The sequence below is a fragment of the Dromaius novaehollandiae genome, chromosome 2 (genome assembly GCF_036370855.1).
Source record: "Dromaius novaehollandiae isolate bDroNov1 chromosome 2, bDroNov1.hap1, whole genome shotgun sequence".
Classification (NCBI taxonomy): Eukaryota; Metazoa; Chordata; class Aves; order Casuariiformes; family Dromaiidae; genus Dromaius; species Dromaius novaehollandiae.
Window position 1 is genome coordinate 85,529,036 of NC_088099.1, and position 22,852 is coordinate 85,551,887.

The window sequence follows — 22,852 nt, forward strand, 5'->3', positions numbered from 1 at the left end:
AATTACTGTTTTCTTGTACCTTATCTTTCAGTTTTTATTTAAAAACTAGACAAGCAAACAGACTGCAATTCTGCAGTAGAATATATTATAAGCATTATGAAGAGTACCTTCTCCTTCAGAAGTATCCTTCTTTATACTCTGCTCTCTGACTCCTTCCTCGGACTGTCCAACCATTTACTCTTTTTCCTTCAGGAAACCTCACACCAAAACTTTCCTGAAATCTGTGTTCATTTTGCATGGACTATCTGAGGTGGGCAACTTTTTACAGCAAGGTTTTATCTGAGGATAAATTTTCAACGAACAATACTTTAAAGTGGTGAGTGCTATTCACCAGAAAATACGGTTCTTCATTAAGGATACAAAGTAAATGTGATTCCCAGTTAAAGAGAAGGCGGCTTTCAGAAGAAAGGCTTTGAAAATAAGCAAATTCAAAGTACCATGTCATGGTATATTTTATTTTTACTTGTGTAAAAATAATAGTTTTCCAATTTCCTGTATCATTATTTTAGCAAATGCCAAGGAAATCACCAATACCTTATCACCCATCTTAAAATGTCACAAAGCTTTTTTCAGTAATTTAAAACATTTCCATCAAACTGTTCATTTTAAATGTAAATATTTTCAATTTAATTATATAGTAGGTATTTGTCTACTCTCTCTGAATATAAAGAAAAATGGGGCTGTAAACTGTAAAAATAATAAAATGGGCTTATCAGTTCAGATCATTATTTAATGAACCTAGTGCCAGAACGATGACAACTTAATGCTAGTATGAGAAAGTTTCTTGGTTTCCTATATATTGAACTATTCTGCCTTTCAACTTCCTTTTCTGGCATGTGACTCTCCATGGGAGTACAGTCTTAGAAAAAAAGGTATAAAAATATGAAAGCAAGCTCTATACTTGACAATAAAATGGGATCACGAAAAACAGGATTTATAATGGAGCCTACAAATCCAAAATAGCCATGTAAATTGAGAACACGATTAACATACCAAAGATAAACACAATTACTCAGTTTTTATCATGGAAATGTACCAAAGGTCTCACAATAATAAGCAACAAACAGCAACAGTGTTGGCCGAGTGTTTGAACAAATATGGATCCCTGTAAGAAACACACTTGGTGGGAGAATGAGACACTGAAAAAACAGGCTGAAATTAATGCACTAAATTCTGCTCCAAGACCTATCGAACTTCGGTTAATGTCAAGAAAGCCTGTTATTCTTCTTCTGTAATGAACTTGACAAAGCTGAGGTTAATGTATCAATTTCTAGTCCTCCATTTTGTCCAGTCTAGTCTAGTCTCCCTTTTTTTCCAAAGCATTTCTAGGAACCACTGCTCAAGTCTACTTTTTCACTTGTTTTTATCTCAAAGTGCTAGTGATTTTTTTTAAGTACCACTAAATAAGCATGCGAACCAAGCATAAATACCATTAATAAGAATTATTTGATGAGATTCTTAATGGGCTCCCAAGCGATTTAGCTAAAAGAATATATCCTCTAATTTCTCCAAATTATCTCAGTAAAAATCACGATAAAATAATTGATTTTGTAGATTTTACAAATACTCTCACATTTTTGGTCTTAAACAGGTATATTTCATGTCTAGAAACTGCCATTTCCCTATTGGGCCAAAATGCCTGGAAGAAGCGGTCTTGATCCTCTCAATTTGCAGAAGTGAGCAAGGGAAGGCAGACAGTCATTAGCAAAAAAAGTGTAACAGATGAATACTAATGAAAACAATTTGCTCAAATAGACAGAGAAAACAGAATACAAAATTGACAGAAAGAGTGCATTTTTCTGAGTGAATTGACTAGTTTTAATAGCATAATATACAATTGGAGGTGCTATATATGTTCATTTGTATATACATTTGTATGTACATACCGTATAACAAAACAAGAATTCTGACAGATTTTGAAATATTCTCTATAGTCACAGAAAGTCTCACCCTTGTACAATAAGAAATGGATGTGACTGTATGAAACATCAAATAATACAAGTGACTGAACTTACATTATTTAATTCCAAATGGAGACTGCCTGAAAAAGGCAGAAGGGAAGTATAACACCATATACATAGGAAAGGATGGTATAAATGCCACAAATTATCTCAGCGGCTTTCATTTTCAAAGCAGATCTTATTCACAGAGAAAAAACCTTTTTTCCTTCAATATAAAATTTTTTATATGTTAAATAATTTGATTTACATTAGGACGAGAACAGATAATGAATCGGGTAGAGCTCACAGCAATGCCTGATGAGGACAGCTACCTGAGAAATGGTGGGCCTTGGCTCAAAACCAGCCTTTGAACCAGGCAGAAGAGGAATCTGAGCTGGGGCTTCCACCTCTCGTGACTATACTCTAGCCACAGCTTACAGAATATTCCTTTCTGTTGAAACTGTTCTGCTTTGGACAGAACATTATATGAGTCAGTGTGGAAGTGGAAAAAGCTCTAAAGCAGAAAGTTAAAACACCAAGAAAAAAAGAACAGTAAACGTAAACCCTGCTTCATTGAGTATCTAGTTATTTAATGAAAGGAAAACAGTATTAAAATAAAGGAGAAAATTTAGATTTAAAAAGTAATAATAAAGATTTACAAATTGAGAACTCCCAAAAGATTTATGTCATATTTCTTCACTTGTCCTTAATGTGAAAAAATAGCAAATCTATCTTAAATTTAAACTGTAAGTAAACTTTAATAAACCAACTTTTATCTAAAAACTTTCATTTCAAAATGGAGTAAAATGTTTTCTCTCTGAAGACATCAAAATAAAATATTTTATAATTTCTAAAAAAAAAATATGCTTTAGAAAATTTTCCTTCATTTCTGGCCAAAACAATCATTCATTTTTGCTTCTTTTAACCAACCTCCCCCCCGCCTTTTTAAGAGAGACACAGTTAAAAATAATAATGAAGCCATACCTGTGGCATTATTCATGTAGGAGGTATAGGCTCAAAAATCTTAACCAATGCAAAACATCAAACTCCATCTACATATTTGCCTATTAGATAAAAAGGATGATGAAATCATCTTTCCACCAGCAGCTGTGTAAATCTAGCCTTCACTTTCTCAATTTTTTTTACGCACCAAATGCAACCAAAATTACATTATTTTATTTTCACTGGTTTTCACCAAGTGACTGAACAAAAACTATTTGAGACATTTTTTCTATTTTGTTTTCACTAAAAGTTGTTATTGAAAATATCAGCTTGACATGATTTTCTTTGACCCATCCACCCCTAATCTGGTAATCAAACAAGATAAACAAGATATTCTCATAACTCTAAATCATCAACACTGGAACAACTAAACTTTTTCAAGATCAGCTGCACTGTCTTGTGATTTCACTGATGGTTATGCTCTCAGCTAAACAGAGCCACGTAAGTTATTCAGACAAAAATACAGTGTTTAATTTTCTTCCTTTAGAATTAATTACAAGAGATATTTTTCAACATTAAGCAAAAATGTAGCTAAATCAAACACAGGACAAATAACATTGGATTGCTATTAACAAAGTAGCCAGGTCAACAAGTGTAACAGCAGACATTCAGTCAGCTTCTTTTCTGTATTACATTTTATTTAAATTAGAATAATTCATTTTCAGATTATTTGAGATTTCTGCTGTAACTGAAAGCAATGGAATTTAAACAACTATGTATCACTGTTTAATTTTTCTTGATATTAATGTTATTTTCATTATAGTAAGGCCAGGAGGCAAAATTAGCCTGAGAACTGAAAATGCAAATATTCTATGCCAAAAATACAAGCTTTACCTCAAAAATTACTTCTTAAAGTGAGTAACATCTTTCCATCATAGTTTTACTAGACCCTATGGTATATATTTCAGAATAAAGCATAAACTTTCATTAACGGAGAAAGTCGGGGAGCATGCCACCCTGTCTATTGGAATCTGAACTGAAATTGTGAACCACTACAGCCTGGCGGCCAGATGCTGTCCATAGAAAGATACGGAGTGACAATATTTTAAAAGCAATCATTTTGGCCTCTGAGTCAGACCCCCTCTTCCCTCCCCACACATATATCCAAAGATAATGAGGTTTCTTCATCCAACATGCAACGATATTAAGCAAAATCACTGAGGATCTCAGTGCTCCACAGCTAAAACTAAGATTCGAATTCGTCATGTTACCAGATACCAATCTCAAACACATATTATGTAAAAAACCTGTGTTATGTAAATATAATTTGACAAAAGTTTAAACACAACAACAGTTCTGTGTTTACATTAATGAGAAAAGAACTAATGAAGTGGCAAGCCAAAGGCACACAAATGTCTATATTAAACTACTGAAAACCTATGTTGTTAATTGTTTTTCACTGTATTAGGTTTCATTAGATTTGTTAGACTATCAGACATCCACCAAACTAATTAGGAAAAAGTTAGAGTCTCAAGATCAAATAACCTATTATTAGGGTAAAACATGAATGATAAAAGAGAATAGCTGACACAAAGATTTATTGGAACATAAATACTATGAATAACTAACAGCAAATATCATAAAATCAGAATAGTCAGATTCTCTTTATGATATACTAGCATGACTCTACTGGCTTTATTATTAGGCATTTTTCTTGCTTATCCATATGAAAAGAAAACCAAATCAACCATTTTTAGTGAAAGAATAACAAAATTGTTTTGTACTTGACATCAAAAACATGAAACTGATAGTAGGTGATGAAGATGATGTGCAAACACATTTTCTAAGAAATCAATAATCGGTGTGTTTTTTAAATGTCAGACAAAATCTCTACCAGGTTAAGGTGTCACTTACGTAATCTGCTACACCATCTCACTATGGTGAAACATTTCATGAACTTTTGAAATGTGGAAAAAAAAGTGTGCATCATCAAAGAGACGTTATAGAAAGCAGAATGTCATGTCCAAGTGGTATTAATCTTGGGTCTTAAGATTTGGATTATTAGTAACAGGAAAGGGGAGAATTTATTCCACTTCCTCAATAGAAATGTACTGGAATTGTCAGCAATAATGCTAAGGGTGAGAGACTGCATTAAAACAATTGATGAAGAATACCATGAATTGTTCAAAGTGGAACTGAAACTGCAAAGGCTGTATGGACCAACCCATGTCATAACCAAAATAACACGTGTCCACACATGCAATAGGCACACACACAGTTAAACTGGATTTTGGCTATGTGACAAATGTACTTCCAGTCATCAGAGAGTAAGAACACGTAAGAAAATAAGCTACCAGAGTGGTTGACCCACAGCCCATTTCATGCTCCTTCCTAAGCAAGGAGACCCAGAAACAGAGAGAACCGGGAACATTTTTGGTTCCAAATATTTTTTTCTTTTGTACTAGCTCTGATAGGCAAGAGCACACAGCAGAAAAAGAAAACGAAAGAAAAAAAGAAAAAGACATGTATTTCAAAGAAAGGTACTGCTTAAGTAAATACAGTCCCAGAGTGGATGCGAGTCTCTGGCCTCACAAACAGACAAATTATGAAGTACATAACTATTATAATGAAATACTTCAATTTCACCCCAGCTGAAGTCTTCGTTCATGATTTCATTTCGTCTTGCCTAGACTAATGCAGTATTTTTCTTTCATGGTTTCTTCAAATCCCATCTTCTTTTATGCAGGTACATTTTGCAATATGCACTTTTCATATCCATCCCTCAGATAATTCTTGTTCTTCTTCAAGATCACATTCAAAATAGTTTTCTTTCTTGAAATCCAGAAAATAATAAGCTCCTACCTTTCTCAAAAGTTGTATTAGTTTGTTTTCCTGTCTTCCTACAGCAGCTTCTCAGTCGCATCATCTGTAACGGCCTCCAAGAGCAGCCCTTTGGAGATCTGCTCAGTAATAAAGCTGTGGAGTTCAAAAGTAGCACATGACTGTAGAAAACTAAAACTGGGACTCACAGTTTCCTCCTTCCTGGTCACATAGGTGCCAAAAATTACTGGACTGTTACAACTCCCTGACAAAGGTGTAGTGCAACGGCTCAGTGCCTATATTTAGCCATGTTTAATATGGCTGGAGCCTACTCAGGGAATTCAGTGACAATCATTTTTAAAATCCTGTTGGACATGTGAAAACGCTTCTTCGGAGGCTCAGAACTCTGCCAAACCTTCATGTATTTTTAGTGTGAAAGCAAAATCTCTCTCTCTCGCTCCAGAAATATCTTCCTCTCAATTGTCATGCTCTTGCTTCGAAACAGAAATGGTTACAAAATGCGAGAAATAACAAGAAAGATAACAATTTCCTTCATGGATCACATCCTTAGAAACCGCTTTTGCCGAAATGAATATATCACCAGTCATAACAGCAGTTAAATAATAGATCATTAGAGCCTAAGTAACAAAATCTAGCAAAGTGTATATGCATCTGGAAATAGGAACTTGTAATGGAAACTGCTACTCAACCTTAACTACAGGCATTGCTATCATCTCTACCCAGAATATACTTTAAATTTCTGAAAAAGAGTATTTTCTTAAGGTTAGCGTAATTTTTACTGTGCATAATTAATTCAGAAAGTTATCAGCAGTCTAATCTACTATCTACAAATTGCAGCTTCTAAGTTTTAACAGAGTAACTGTTACTTATGTTGTGTTCTCAGAACTACACCCACATTTCCAATAAGTATACTAGAAAAAAAAATACATATTACTTCATATTACTTCACACAATTTAATCACATTTTACTGACTTGCATTATCTCTAAATCACAAAAGTAGCCAATGAAAAACTATTGGTGCCATCGTTAATATATTCTGTACCGCACTATGGTCTACTAAGCCATCCTCCTGAACAGGAACATAGTTACATACATATTTCTGTGTTTACAAAGTTAAATCTAAATGAAACTGCTTTGGAGTGGAAGCAGGGATGCTTCCCGTAAAACTGGAGGATGTAGGTCATCCAGTTGCACAGGTACCACAATGATCACCACTAGAGAGAAGACCCTTTTTACCATTAAAATGAGGACAGTTGATCTTTCACCTTGAGGATTCCTGTCAGAAAGAAAAGACCTTCAGAGCCAAAAGTAGAAAATACTAAAAACATGGCAACATTGTGGCTGTTATCTGGCCACAGCTATTATTAATTAATAATAGTAAGTATAATTAGTAATAGTAAGTATTAATTAATGCAAAATGAATTGAGAAAAAAACCTTATTGGTTTTTGACAAATGGCCTAATACAACGCTCAGTGAACGTGGTAGATAATTTATAACTAACTTCAATGGGGATTAGAACATCCCAAAATTTTCACCAGTGAGTGTCTGTCCATATTAAAAGGTGGACAAAAGTCTTCCAAAGTAGGTTTAAACTGTATTCAAATGAAAGATGCATGTCCTTCGCCTCTTGTATAGTGGATCAAGACAAATACAGTCAATGCTCTATTCCAGTCGTTTCAATGTTTGGTTCAATAGAAGACTAGTGATAATGGGTGTGTGACATACAGGCCAGTGAGAAATCACTAGCCCTGTATGTCAGTTGTACGAGAAACAAGAAATTCATTGTTCCTTATATCTCTGAAGAACAATACATCTTGAGAAAAGTGTGAGGATGGTAAAAAACATATTTATATACCACATATAAAAAAACAAAAACACTGTTAAAAGCTGCATCAGAAAGTCAGTCTAATCATCTGTGTTTATATATATATTTTTTTAATTTTTGGATGTTGACTTTTTGTACATTTGCTTTGTTTTAGCAATCATAAAAAAACCCCTACCACTGCAGGTACCAAAGTCTACTTGGAAGATTTCCATCATGGAAATAATACTGAAAAAACTAAGATTCCATCTCAAGAATAGCAGACAGATAGCATTTTACAAAAACATTGAATATCTGCAATATTATGTCAAGAAACAGCATTTTCAAAACAATAGCATAAGCCAAATTCAATTGTACTATACAAATACTTCATATTACATTGGACTTGCTCCTGGTTTCCTGACTTAATACAGTATTAGTGGAACAATGAAACAGTGTATCAAAATAAACATATACATGTTGATTATGAACTGAATGTTTTAAATCATTTAATGCATAAATTTGTTAAACAAAAGTACTAACAAATACACTTTTTCTAGTGTGCCACCCATCAAGTGTTCAGAAAAAAATATGTATTTTACTCACAATTATGTTTAAGCTTCTTTCATCTTTCGTGGTAGTTTGTGTAGGAGTTTTTATTATATTACATATATTTAATCATTTGCCGTTACAATGATTACATTAAATAATTTGCTGATATACCTTACAGAATTTTGTAACACACTGTAGTATTTTTATTATTATAGCATACTTTGCAACTGTAGCATACATTGCAGCTGTTGTTTCACCAGAGCATTCTGGAACTGCTATACTACACAAGTTTGATGCAAGAAGGAAAATTTTACGAATAATTTCCAATAAGATTATACTGTCCTTCATACAATTGTTTCAGCCTCAGAAGATGCAATTCTTGTTATATATTGTTTGCACCACCAAGAATCCCTTCGAAATAACCACACGTCTGAACCAAAATCTAAACCTGTTTAATAAAACAGAGGCTTATAAAAAATATCCAGAAGTATATATGTGTATATATACTCATTATATGTGAGTACAAGCTTCCGTATAAAAACTACAGGCTGAAGTTTCTCTGCTTTTTCTATTTTAAAGCAGGTTTTCTTCCAAAGTACAAAGTAAGCTAGATAGTTACCATAAAGGTGTCCATTTTGAAAAAAAAGGCTTTTTCTGCAGAACACAGACAGAAATCCAAAAAATTAGACAAGCAAACATGGCTCAGATCAACAATCCATTTCCCTGCGATATTAACTTTTCATCAGAACTGATCACAAATGCATTAAAGCTGAGACTTGCCAACTGCATTCAAGTGAAAGGATCGGCATTGTGCTACCAGTCCTTGCCATTTCATGTTGACGACAGGAAGATACAGAACATCTCATCAAAAAGAGATATTCCTCAATAAGAAATAGCCTTATCAGCTAAGTCTCTCATTTTATTTTCATCTTCCATTCAAGTAAAGTGAAGCCTGTGGCCTAACTCGCATGGTAGTTAGATATATAGGGAATTGTTGCATTTTCTGCCTGAATACCTTTAGATGCAATCTATCGATCTAAAATGTATTTCTTGAAGGAACAGTCTGGGAGAGAGCAAAACCTCATTTCATCTACCCTCATCCCTTAGGACTACTCTCTTGATGGCTCTATCTGCTTCTGGAATTGCAAGTGGTTTACTAAATTCCAGGAAGGCTTCTACTTTTAAAGTTTCCTTCATGTTACTGAGAGAATTGAAATTTTCCTTGCAAACATCCCAAGCATCTCAAAATACTATGTTACATATTACATGTAACATACAATTACATACAATATACTGAGAATTTTGTTGACCAGCTAAGGAGAAAGTAATAGGAACATCTTTGGGATATTTTAATACTGTAAACATAACCACAAACATTGCTAAAAGTTTCATTCTTTAATCCTGAAATGTGTGTACCAAGAGAAAGACAAAACAAAACTATATAAAAAGAAAGCAAAACCCTTCCTTGAAGTTGTTAATGGAATTTTGTTCAAAATTAAAGACTGCAGATGGGGCTGTACTCCTGTGCAATGGATAGTGAACAGACCCCTCCTTCTTCCTCTTCTAGTGTGAGGTTTTAGCTACTGTTTAAAAAACTGCATAAGGTAGGGACTGGCTGGGAATCTGTAACTCTCTTTTTGCCTGAGGGATGCTCATGGATCTCAAAATGTGAAGAAAAGTATCTGTTTTACAGACCTTTGCTGACAATGCTGCTTGTATCAGGGTGGCTCACCAGGCAGGGCCGGTGGCGGCAGCGGTTGCCAGCAGGGCAGGGCCAGGCCTGACTGCCAAGGCCCGCTCCCCCGCCCCGAGGCAGTAGGGCCCCGGGGGCAGCCCCAGCCTCGAGGCAGGTCTCGGGCACCGCGGCTGAGCAGGGGCAGGGCTGTGGTGGGGCTGGAGCCCAGTTCCACTGTGGTATCCAGTTATAACCTCTCCTAATTTTAAAATTCATAAATAAGATGGCAAATTGCAGCTTCTGTGTAGTGTTTATAAAACAACTCTCTAATCCTTTCAGTGAAGCAGAGGCATGTACATTTTAGAGGGTATTACACAGGTTGAAACTTTTCTAAATAGAGAAATGAGTAAGAACAATTACCCTAGTCTCAGTAATGGCACAATACCCTCTGTATTTGTAATAAAAATGTAAAGGCCATGTTTCAGCTCCTACCTAACCTGCTAAAGTCCATTTTATAAAGACGCTTACAAAGACATGAACTTACCTTGCTGATTACCATGTTTCATCAGAGACCATCTATAATCTTACAGACCAGAAAAAGCTTACGGTACTACTTCTCTTCCTGCTTTTGGACTTGACAAATTTAGCAAGGGAATGGGAGTGCTGTAGTGGTTGAAAATGCAGTCTGGGAAATAGGGACATCATGGAGGGGACACTGAGAAATCTCACCACCAAGCACTGGACTCCCCATTCACACAGGCTCCAATCTTGTGAATGGGGCTATTGCAAACTGGAACATCGAAGGCAGGGACGAATCCTGACACACAGCTGATAAGCTCAAATTTCCCAGGCAGATCACATTCCTAGGTTTGTGGACAGTTTGTGACAGTAGTTTCTCTTTCCCTTCCTACTCAGATAAGAAGTGAAGTACAGAGGTCTCTGGTAGTGCTATGTTTATTCCTACCTTACTTTAAAACTAGTTCAGAATTCTTCCATAAACATTCTTTTTTTTTTAATGTAGACGGTCAACTGATACGGAGCTTGTGTTAATACTACAAAGTTTCTGTTCAGTTTTTTAGAAAGTATCTTAACTGTGGCTGAATCATTTTTGCTGGACAATATTTCCTGAAAAACATCGTCTTTACATACAAACTTTGGGAAAGCATCAGCTCTGGATTAGATCTGCTGTTCAGCATAGCTTATAATAAAACAAAATGTTTTCAGCCACTTTTATTCAGATCATAACCGAAAATGTATGCATTGTTCAAAAATATCAAGCCTGATGGAAAGCCAGATGCATGCATATTTATTGATTTAATGTGGACTATGCATAAATTATATTTTGAAAGTAGCTATGTTTTTAAATCACAGGATTTGCGATTATGCATTATAAAAATCAGTGTTTAGATGAAGGATACAACATCCCCAGTCAATACTATATGTCTATCTCCCTTTTCACAAGTCTACTACCACTGGTCTTTTCCCCTCCTCCAGCCCAAATTAAATGTAATTCCTAAGTATAAGAAGGGGGAAAATGTGAACTCACTAAAATTTAATATTAAAGTAATAGCACTACTAATACTACATATTTGTAAAAAACTCACAGAATAGAGGCACAAGAAGTTAAGTAATGTGATAATTAAATAACTACTGTTCTCCATCCATAAGCAGGCATCTTAACGTTACCAAACTAGGAGGCAGTACAGCTCCTGGAAAAGTACCTCAAAATTGCTCCCCCTTGGTTTCACTGCCATTGCAATGTTTCACTGCCACCCCTTAACTGCAACTTCTGAAATTACCATCCTCAGTAATACCAGTATCCACAATGGTTTGTGATATGGAAAACTAAATTGGAAATTGAAGTGTAGATAAAGAAGCAGAGCTGACTAAGAATAGGGCATCTCTACAGAGTTCAAACTAATGTTTTATTCTAAATTTTCATTTCAGTCCCCAGCCAAAATTTATTGGGACACTGAATCTTGTATCTTTTTTCCCCCTTAACTCTTCCTTGTAGAATAGTAAATAGTAAACCATTGTCTAGAAAAAGGACACCAATTAGCACAATTAAAGGCAATGATGTTACTGCTTAAATCCACTACATTAAAGACTGATCTGTTAAGTATTGCTAACATGTGAACTAGTCCTCAGGGGCAGGGTCTTTAAAAAGAGGCTAGTGCATTAATCTTCTGAGTCAGTGCCCTGGCTCTCATCCCACCTGAGCTAAAAATTACAGTAATGTATTTGTAGCTTAAGGGTGAAATCATATTCATTCCCTCTCCTTAAACTTAAACACATTTTATCATGCATGCAATTCTCCACATTTTTTTTGGATAGGATATTAGCTCTCCCTGTTTACAAAGGAGGAGCTTATAATTAATGCTTCATGTATCTCCTGTGAAAGGTTAGGAGACAGAGAAAAATATCTCTTCATAGAACTAATCCTATTTTAGAGGAATGGACTTTTTACAGCTGCTTAAAATGGAACTCTTTTCTCACACCCAAATCATTATCTTTTGTAATAGGTACAGTATAGTATTTTAGACCTCCAGGAAATAGAAAACAACAGACTCTTTATCATCCTCAGTACATCTGAAAAGACATGAACATCTACAAGTATGGAAAAGCAAGTTTAATAAACATAAACATTAGGAACGTGTTACAACTTCCCATAGACAGTAAAAGCAAAACCTAGCAATGGTGAGCAGACAGCAATTTTGCACCTGAGAGAAAGACCATAACAGACTATCTGACAGTGTACATTTCACCTCTTTCACATCAGAACTTTAAATCAGGTAGAACAAATAAACATAATGCTTCATCAGGCATTATGTTGCAAGTTTAAAAATATACCTCTGTATTCACAGATGAAAGGTTAAAAAAAAGGATCTACCAACAACAGGAATGCGATTACCATACTGCAGTAGTCCTGGTTTGGGAGCCAAGATGGTACATGATCTGTGAACTTGCCAACTGACAATTAGCAGAGTTACAGAACCATATGTCAATTTTCCCTTAAGGATAACTAGTGGCTGGACAACACAGGTTGTCCATAGCAGTTGTCCAGAACAGCAACCACCAACACAGAAACAAACAGCAGCACAACTACCAAGAAAGACTTTCTTCCATATTTCTGAAATCAATCTCCACTACATGGTTCCCCTCACAGGAGAGGGGAAAACAAGCTGAGAACATTAGGCAACGTCATTGCTCTTGCTTTGCTGCCTCTTATGCCTGTCTTTTTTAAGTATACAAGTGATGCTGGTGGAAGAGATAATGGAGGCAGGTAACCAGCAAAGAAAGCGCAGTGGCAGAACAGGTAGTGCTGATATGAGCAGCAGAGTGATCCCTTTTGTGGCGGAGAGATGAGTGAACTTTTGCCTTAAACATTTCTTGGTACATAAGGTGCAAGCAAACCATAACCCTGAACAAGCCATTTGTCCCCAGCGGAAACAGGACTAAGCTGCTGCAACCCCCGAAATGGTCTCCCTGCGACCAACCAGGACACACCGAGCCTGCGCTGAACCACACCACGATCGGGCAGAGACTTTGGGACCTGGACTGTAAATTATTGCCGCTTAACACAACTTTTATAAAACTTGCTTAGCATGAGTAGCTAAATTTGCTGAAGCCTTAGGCCGCACTCCCTAGTTCAGTGAGAAAGGGCCCCAGAGCTGGTGCAGGCTGGAAAGATAAGGGAGTTACAAGCAATTTGCATTCCTATGCCTCACACTCCAGGAGGGAGGATGTCAAGGCTTTGAAGTGAGGCCTGCTTGGGCACCGGGACCCTGGGGAGCAGGGCCTCCTCTCGCTGCTGAAACAGTGCTGATTGGGGGGGGGGGGGGGGGGTCTGGATTATCTCGGGGTCCAGATTATATTCCCTTTGTCTGGGCCTTGGGAGGTAACACCTCCTGTCACTGCTGGGGCAGTACTAATTTGCAGGGCCTTGAGAGATAAGGGCAGGACCCGAAGAATGAAGACACATCTGTCAGCAGAAACCGCAACAGTAAACAACCTACCTAGGGACCCAGTAAGGAGCAGGAGACCCCAGACCTAAATATTACTATTGGTCCAAACTACTGCGTGAAGGGTAGAGAGCTTAGATTGGAAAGTATAATTGCCCAGGGATTTCTTTGTTCGGGGTCCCTCTTCGGAGGCACCCAGCTCGGGCTGTAACTACTGCACGCGTGTCATTACAATTTATTTCTTTAATTTGCCTTGATTTGGCTCTGAACTTTTCAGTGGGAACCTAGGGTCGGACCCTGCTCGAGTTGTAATTACTGCACGCACTTCACTAAAATTTACACCCAGGGTGAAGAGGACCAATGGGATGCCACTGGATCCACGGGTGGTGATATCTCTTTCTCTCTCCCCCTTTCTCTCTCTCTCTCTCTCTCCACCTCTTTCTCTGTTTCTCTCTCTTCTCCCCTTCGCTTTTCCCCACCTTTTCTCCCCACTCCGTGGAAAATAAAGTTAAAATGTTGTACGATATTTGACCGGTTTTAGCGTCTTAATCTTGTCCTTGGGATCGTAACGAAACCCCCCCGATATTGGATCAGGACACCCTTCTGCCCTTCAAACCCCTGCTTCCACAGGCAGACCACAAAATCTCCTGGGAGTTGATGGCAAACATTGCATCAGGATATAGAAGTGAGAGGGTGGCCCAGCACGTATCAGTCACCACAGCAGACACTGCTCTGCAGCAATACTGCTATTTTGACGTCATCCCTCTTATGCATTTGCACTATTTTGCCTCCTGTTTATACACTTGCTAGTGGGTAACAAGGCCCAAACAACAAGGTTTCAGTTGTACCAACGGCCTCATAAAATCTTCCAATTTACCAAAGCAGCGCCATTAGAAAACTACAAGAAACAGCTGATAGATAACCTGCTCATATCACTCTGACAATCTATCTGATGGCCTCTCCCCTTCTTTGATTAACTATGAGCAAGACAGTAATAGTTCATAAATATTTTAAACACAAAAGAAACAAAAGAACTGTGACCACTATTCAGAGTTTATCCTAAAAGTGAGAAAACTGTAGGTGTATCAAATCTAATAGTTACTCAAAATCTAAGCTAAAGGACATTACATTATTTACATTGCTGTCAGCTGCAAACTAGCAGATGACACTTTCAAATAAGCGTTTGTGACAATATTTTCAGGAGGAGTATAGCTTTCTGCCCCTTCAGGAATGGAGGAGTGCACTGAACAGTACCTGGCAGAATTAGAAGAAAGAGGTAAGACTCTCTCAAATTTTGAGCTCACATTTCCTGTGATTGATTCTGTAGGCAGTAAACCGTCTAGACTTTGGCAATGATACATGCTAGAGAGAGAAATTCCATTACAACATTCCAGAAATTCTCAAAGGAAAATAAACATATGAAAACCTGAACATGAAGTACAGTTCTTACAACTTCAAGATAAAAAGTAAAAACCCATCCACAAGGGAAATAAATTTATTTTAGATTTAATGGAATCACATACGATGTTAGTAATATGTATCACTAATAAAAAGAACTCAACTTTTAGAATGATTCTCCAGTGTGACCTTTGCTTAATACCAAGCAGAAACCAATAAAATATAATTAATTCAGAGCCTTTACTGGTAGCAATAAATAAATGGTCTGCAATGCAAGTGCAAGTGAGATTCTGAAGGTTCTCTATAGATTCCTCCTTGCCTAACTTAAACAGAATTTGTCATCAGCAAAATTTTATGAATCATCCAACTGCCCTTACTGATTTTATAAGATTTAGTTATTAAGTAACACCCATTTCAGAGCCCTTATGTAAAAACTGTGATAGTAGAGGTTAAGTTTACCTTCGGACATTATAAGAAGCTAGGCATCAGCTGTGGTGTCTTAGTTGTGGAGTTAGGAGGACATTGTGAAGCATTCCTAGCATCAGGGTAGAAGCATTCAGTTTATGTATGAGCCTTATACAGATCTGTAAGTTCATGTAAATGATACTGGAGCCTCTCAGCATGAAGTACTTTAATATGAACCAACCTGCACATCAGCAGTGGATCATTAACCTCAATAAACATGCTTATTTTATGTCACTAAGAAAGCTACTTCAACTAAAACAAGATATTTATATAAAAAATAATGATACTTATATGGGTAAGTTGCACAATTTGATTTCTGAATTGATTTTATTACCAAATATGAAGTCATCTGTATAGCAGAAGCACTGGATCCTGAAATGCCTTCGTATTACTACTTACTTACATATTACCTTACAGGCCAAGTAATTTTAGAAGAAGAATTACAGATGAGGACAAAAGCTCTTGAGCTTCAGGGTTTACTCACTTGGTGCTCATAAGGTACATCTCTATGTTCAGAAGTATTATCCATCTCTTGATGATGTTTATTATTTGTTTCGTGCTCAGTCAAGAACTAAACTAGAGAAAGTGGTGAATGGGCCATTTCTTACCATTATGTTTAAACCCATTGTTCGTATTATTGTAAAGACAGAAAGCAGAAGGGAAACAGAAGATAATACTCTTCTCACACATGATACTAATTTGCAGTAACATTCTTTTAGAAATAGGCATACATACGTCTTTACTGTTTCATATCTCAAAGTAATAAAAAAGAAGTTAATCTGTGATTAAGAACTTAATAATATTACTGCTATAACAACAGCCCATTATAAAAACAAATAAATAAAAATACCTTTTTCCACAGCTGCTCAATTAAAGGATAAGTTTTTTTCTCCTACTCCACCAATGTCTACATTTCAAGTCAAAGTTGCCGTGAGTGAGACTTTTGTCTCTTATTTCATCACAGTTACAACAAGGACTGCCGATTTGAAGGGACAAATGTCCCACAGATGAATTTGATCTGTGTATTTGTGTACATTCCTAGCCTATTCAGAAAGACTGATGCATCTGGGGAGAGCTGTGTATAGCTAACATCCTCCAGATAGGGCTTACTATATAAAGCAGTAGAATTGGAGTGGGAGTTTCACTTTCATTCCTCAAGCATGTGGCAACAGAAAGTGGGCTGCTGTAGCTGCCAGAAAAAGCACACACTCCAGATTGAGGTTTCCCCATGAAAAAAGGAGCTTTGGGGGTTGGGCTGCCAATCAAATGTTGGACGGCTGTGGTCTGACAGGCCACACCTGACTTAAACAATGAACAAGTTCTGCTTTGAAGGAGGGACAGATCCTACATCAAGTTCATGGATCAAAACACCTCAAGGCTGGGGCAAGGTGGGATATAAAATTTGTAACTCAAACTCCCAGGACAAATTTTCAAGCACATTACTGTTCACACCAGACCTACGAACAGTTCAAAATCTGTATCTGATAGCTCCAGCAAGCTGTAAGGATAGCCATAAGAGATCCATGTTCCAATGCATCTCTCGTGATACAAATGTTACATGCAATCCTGAACGTCAGGCTCTTTTTCTTTTTCCTTGATATGGTCCTTCTACCTTTTTCTTGTAAAGGAAGTTTGTGCATGTCATTATAAATTCAGAAAACTCCCAGGTAAAATACAATTAAGATGAAATTGAACAAGTAAAGCCTTCAGGAAAAACAAGTCACAGAAACGCTTGCAAATTGGGAAGGTGAATTTTTTGGAAAATGAGTGTTTTAAAACCAAAAAATTCAAAGTGAAATTTCGTAGAGAAATATTCCATGCTTCAAGACCTTCTCATCATTTCCAATATTCTGATTTTTTCCATTATATCATGCCAAATTAAATTAGATGCTATTCTAGATTTATAAAAAGAAAACTTATCAAATTAGAAGGCTTCCTCCAGTTTTTCACTGTATCACTGTGTACTTATCATGTAGGATATTTATTCTTTCACCATATAAGCATTCTAATATAGTATGGAACCAAAAAGTTTCATATTCCATGCACATACTAAAAACAGTTTAAGCTCATAAAGTGTCATTAAATCCCTGTCAAAGCCTAAAGCTTTGGAATTGAAAATACATTTCCATCCACTTTTTTTGTAATGGATACAAACAGTGATATAACAGTATTATTTTCTTTTGTGAAAATCAGGTATAGACCTGATACTCAAAACATCTATTATGATTCTTTCACTAAGTAACAGGTCCAGACTACAAGTTCCTCACCACTATCAAGATACAAAAGCTAGACCATTGCCTCAGAGCAACAAAACACAAGTAGAATGTAAGCTACACTTGCATTTCTACATAACACAAGTGCAGAGACAGCCTGAGCACTTTTCTACCCCTCTTGTTAGCAATTGTTCCCCGCAATGGCTTTAACCTGTGTCAGTGAGTACTCTGCCGGACTGTGCTCAGACATAGCTGGGGTAAGGTGCACAGCCAGCAGTCACTCCCAGGATGCAGGATGAACCACACTGCATCAGGTTTGCCTCCCATCACCTCACGCAGTCCTCCAACACTATCCACTTGGGCTTTGCTCTCTGAAGACCATCTACACGAGTTCACCACCTCACAGAATAATGGTAAGTTGAGAGAGACCACTGGAGGTCATCTAGTCCATCCCAGAGTAGGCCTAACTTCCAGGCAAGCTTAGATTGCCCAGGGCTGTGCCCAGTTGCATTTTCCGTATCTCCAAGGGAGGAGATCACACAGCCTCTCCCAGCAACCTGTCCCTGTGCTTTGTCGCCCTCACAGGAAGAACTTTTCTCTTTATATCCAGTGAAAAATTCCCTCACTGGAATACTTTGATGGTCTGAAAATTGTTTCTGAAAGCCAACATGCATGTGACTGATATTAAGAAGATGAGTTTAGTATAGTGGTATCCAGAGCTGTTAAAATAATCTAGTCTTTGAACTTCTGTTTTCTTTTTCCTTAATTCTTTGTCATTAAAAAAAAAAAAAAAAACAGTATGTAGAGGTAACCTTGCACTTAAAACCACTATTAATTCTATTCTTGAAAAAAGTCACTAAATTGCAATACAATCAAGTAGTTATCCCCTTTCAAAAATATGCTTTCTCCTGTTAAAGAACAAGTGCAATTATACAAAAACACATGTTTATCTTTTTTGTTTGAAACTCAAAAATATTTTTTCTTCAACAATACGTAAGATCATTCTCTATTAGTTGTTCTTTGAAGAGTTTTAAATGCAAAATCTTACAAGCACCCTTAATACTTTTTAAATTATCATTATTAACTTTGAATTTTGATGGGTAAAAAAATAGCAAAATAAGCTCTTAATTTAGCAAGATAATCGATATGAAATTTTGGATGAGATTCTCAGTATCACTATGACAATTTTACAAGGCTTTAAGGGAACAGCAGCATAAAAGAACTATGAAAGTACTGGAAAAATGTAGTGTGTCAGAAAATAAGAATTCTGCCTACATTAGCAACATTTGTTTTTATTCTAAGGTAAAGGAAAATGAAATCTTTCATTAATTTTTCTTCATAAGGACAACTTATCGAGAAATAAAAAAGATAGCTCATTAGCAAGGCATCTTGGATGAGAAACCTAAATTCAAGACTCTGCTTGGACAGAGTAGAGTCCTTGGCATGTGTCATCAAGAATGCTCTAGTCGTTTGGGTTTTTATCTCTCTCTTTGTCCATTCTCCAGGAATTCTGACGAAAAATCAAACTAGTAATAAGAACTGCTGAAAATGGCTTTACGGAACTTTGTCATTTTGCCAGAAGTACGTTTCTGATTAAAAAAAAAAGTTATATTTTAAATTTTTTTCATTAGAATCACTAGAATCTATTTAGGAAAAAATAAATCCTGGTACTTATGTAACCTATACATCATAGAATACTGTAGGAGCACACCAACATTGAATTCTAGCTTGGACATTTGTAATGGAGAAGAGTCTGCTTTGGTCCCAAAGTAATCTGGAGGTTGAGGGTCAATGAAGCTGGGAGAAGGTAATTTCCTGCTTCTTCTGTTACTAGTTTTAGTTCTTAAAGAAATGGCATAAAATCTTACATTGTAATCCTAATGTATCAATTCAGCCTCTTGAGAAAAAAAATCTGCTCCTCTCTGAGGGCCAGATTCTGATTAACTTCTCTTGTACTAAGACAGCTGTGTTCCTCTAAGTTTCACAGGGATTAACATACAGAAACTTACACACTTAAATGTAATATTTCACTTAAATGTAAATACTACAAGGATAAATATGGATACAAGGATAAATATGTATTCTACACTTACTTCGCTTCCACACAAGAATAACGATAATGCAGTGATCATTGTACTTCATTTTTTTCCCTTGATATTAAAGGTTTGACATGGATAGGGAAAAATATTTACAAAACTCAGATGAAATTACTTACATTATACTTCCTCATTATTAAGGACTACAAATGTGTGCTAAAAATCCATCATATCAATAGGCAAGATAATGTTCTTCAGAAAATCCAAAAAATGGTAACAACTCTCATCCTCAAAACAGATTTCTTCTCTCTTTAAAGAAACCAATTTGGATTCCTTATACATAACTTACACTTTTGGGAAAAGGAGAGGGTAATGCACTGAGTTTAAGCATAAGTGTTTTAGCTGATTCTACTCCTTGAGCCATAGAATACAATTTCAGTGTAATGAAAATACTACAGTTTTATAAATATAAGCATGATATTAATTTATTATGGTATATGTTTTGAAGTACCCATTCAATAATTCTCCTAAGCCTATCCTACAGGCAATAAGGCATTTAAAATCATAATTACTAAACTTCAGTCATTTCCTAAACTGAGGCTTGAAAGGATGAAAAAGTGTTATTCCACCTTGCCTGAATGGTTCCCATGACACAATGCAGAATTAACTCTATACACAGTAGGTTAATTTCAGTATGCAGTTAAAAATAGCAACTCCTAAATTTCACATTTTAGAGCCAAAAGTAGGATATAATAGGACTTAAAAAAACAAAACAAAACACCCACACCCACATGTTTTACATGGGATTCCATCTGCCAGAATTAGTTAATTGCAATCTATTACCCAAATCACATTGAGAGAAACATAAGATACCCACCTGTTTTAGGGTCAACAGAGAAATATGGCTGTCCCTGAAGAATACTATATACCACTCGGGCACTGTTTCCATATGTAGGGTCATCTGCATCTGTGGCTGTCACCTGTAGAACAGATGTACCTGTATATACAGGAAAATAAAAGTTAATTGACAATAAATATAACTCTGCCAAATATGAATATTTTCAGATGCACTTTTGAAACCTCTACAGTCCTCTTGTTCTAAAATTGAGAGATCAGTAACATTTTCTCTATATATTATCATCCTATCATATTTTTAAGGAAACGTATTCACACTGATCTGGAAAAAATCTCTCTAAATGTAACAATTATACATATGTAAACATATATAATAACTATATAGCATACATATTTGTGCATGTTCACACATATAGAACTCAAAACTGGATATTGCTCAGACTTCCGAACATCTCAAGATTACATATTTCAGGAGCTTTTTTATCTTCTACAGTACAAACTGGTCCTGAAGCACATACTGAAAATATTTCCATAAATGCCCCCAAATCAATGAAAGATATCAAAGGATTCAAAATATCTATCTATCAGCATCAAAGATCTGGAAATCAAATAACTGCATGAAGATTGCTGGAATTCCAATGATGGATTCAATTTTTTAAAAAAATTCTAGAAAGATAAGGATTTCAAAACACAAATATTTTTATGCTGTTAACAGATTCTTTTAGTAAAATAAAACTGTAATTTCTCATATGTCACTGAGTGGGATAACTTACAAATTATATTTTGGAGAGAATAAAATGCAGAAATACAGAGCAGACAGATTGAAGATAAGAGATTTTATATTTTACTGTATTTTTTTGAGACACTTAACGGTGACTCTTTTTTGCTATCTTTGCTGGACATTTCACACAGGAAATCAGCAAATGAAAAACTGTCAAGTTATTAACATTCACTCTCCATCCTATTTGTTTATCTTTCTACAGACACTGTTTTCTACAGATTCCTTTGGTCCAATATTAATAATAGAGGAATAATAATAATGAAACTGGCTCCTTTCATGTTACTCTGCCTCCAAAAGTGGCTTCTCAGTTAAATTAACTGTGGAGGCATCACCTCCACTCTGGGATGTTTAGTAATTTAGCAATTTAGTTCTGATCAGAAGTATGCTTTTGGATTGCCTCCCTTGATCTCCCCCACTTACTGTACTTTGATTTGTCTCAGGGAAGGCTTTCAGAGCATGCTAACTAGGTTCCTTGGGATGAAACCAAACCAGAAGATGTGCTCTGGCAGCACATCCGATTTATTCTGACTGCTGATGGCCATTCAGTCCCAGGGATGACGCAAGAGCTAGTCTGAAGTAAAACTTCCCAAAAACATACAGTGTGGACATTGAATCCCCAGTTCCAAACGTTTCACTCTACAGACCATTTTCCACTGCACAGAGCTATTTGCTAATGTAGACATCACCTGCATGCACTGGGAATGGGAATACTTAAAATCAGTGGATCTCAACTTGAGCACAGCTAAGCAAGCATGCACATCTTCAAGAACTGGATTTCTTACTGTGTGAGGAAGCATTCATTTGTGCTATACTGTAACTTGGGCATGGAAAGGTCCTCTTCATTTCTGTACTGGGGATACAGTAAAACATACAGCAAATGCCTTCACAGTTTAATATAGTGTCTTGTAGTCTGTGAAACAGCTCAAGTACATAGCCTCATAGCCAAATATTATATGCTCACAGCGGATATAAGGATACTTTGATGAATGTGAAATTTGAATTTGAATGTGAAAAGTTGAATATAGTACTGAAATCATGCTGCAGCTAATGGCTTATTTATAGTTACTCAGGATTTCATGTAAAACTGATTAAATTATTGAGGGAAACAACTATGAATTAAAAATAAGTGTAATTTCCTTAAATGCTCTAGCAATCTATTGAGCCATTTTACTTTCCTATCTACACTTAACATAAAAGTTCCTGCAAACCATAACAGATCACTTCAAATAACAGAAAATGCATTTTTTACTCTATTCTAGAACTTATCTAAATACCCTTGGGATGTATTCCTGCAGCTCAGTTCAGCAAGAATTTCAAACTTGAGGTGGAAAAGCTGTAACTTCTCAGTCTTCTGGTTAAGCTTGTTCCATTCACTGGTGAAGGCTTCTC

At 36.2% G+C, this 22,852-nt stretch overlaps 1 protein-coding gene across 2 annotated transcripts in view; it reads right to left on the reverse strand.

The window, feature by feature from the left end:
* CDH18 (cadherin 18) overlaps positions 1 to 22,852 on the reverse strand; it is a 254,107-nt gene that overhangs the window by 108,309 nt on the left and 122,946 nt on the right. For both annotated transcript variants that reach the window (XM_064506877.1, XM_064506876.1), the window contains exon 5: positions 20,705 to 20,824. In XM_064506877.1, the coding sequence (XP_064362947.1) occupies positions 20,705 to 20,824 (120 nt within the window). The remainder of the gene's footprint in view (positions 1 to 20,704; positions 20,825 to 22,852) is intronic.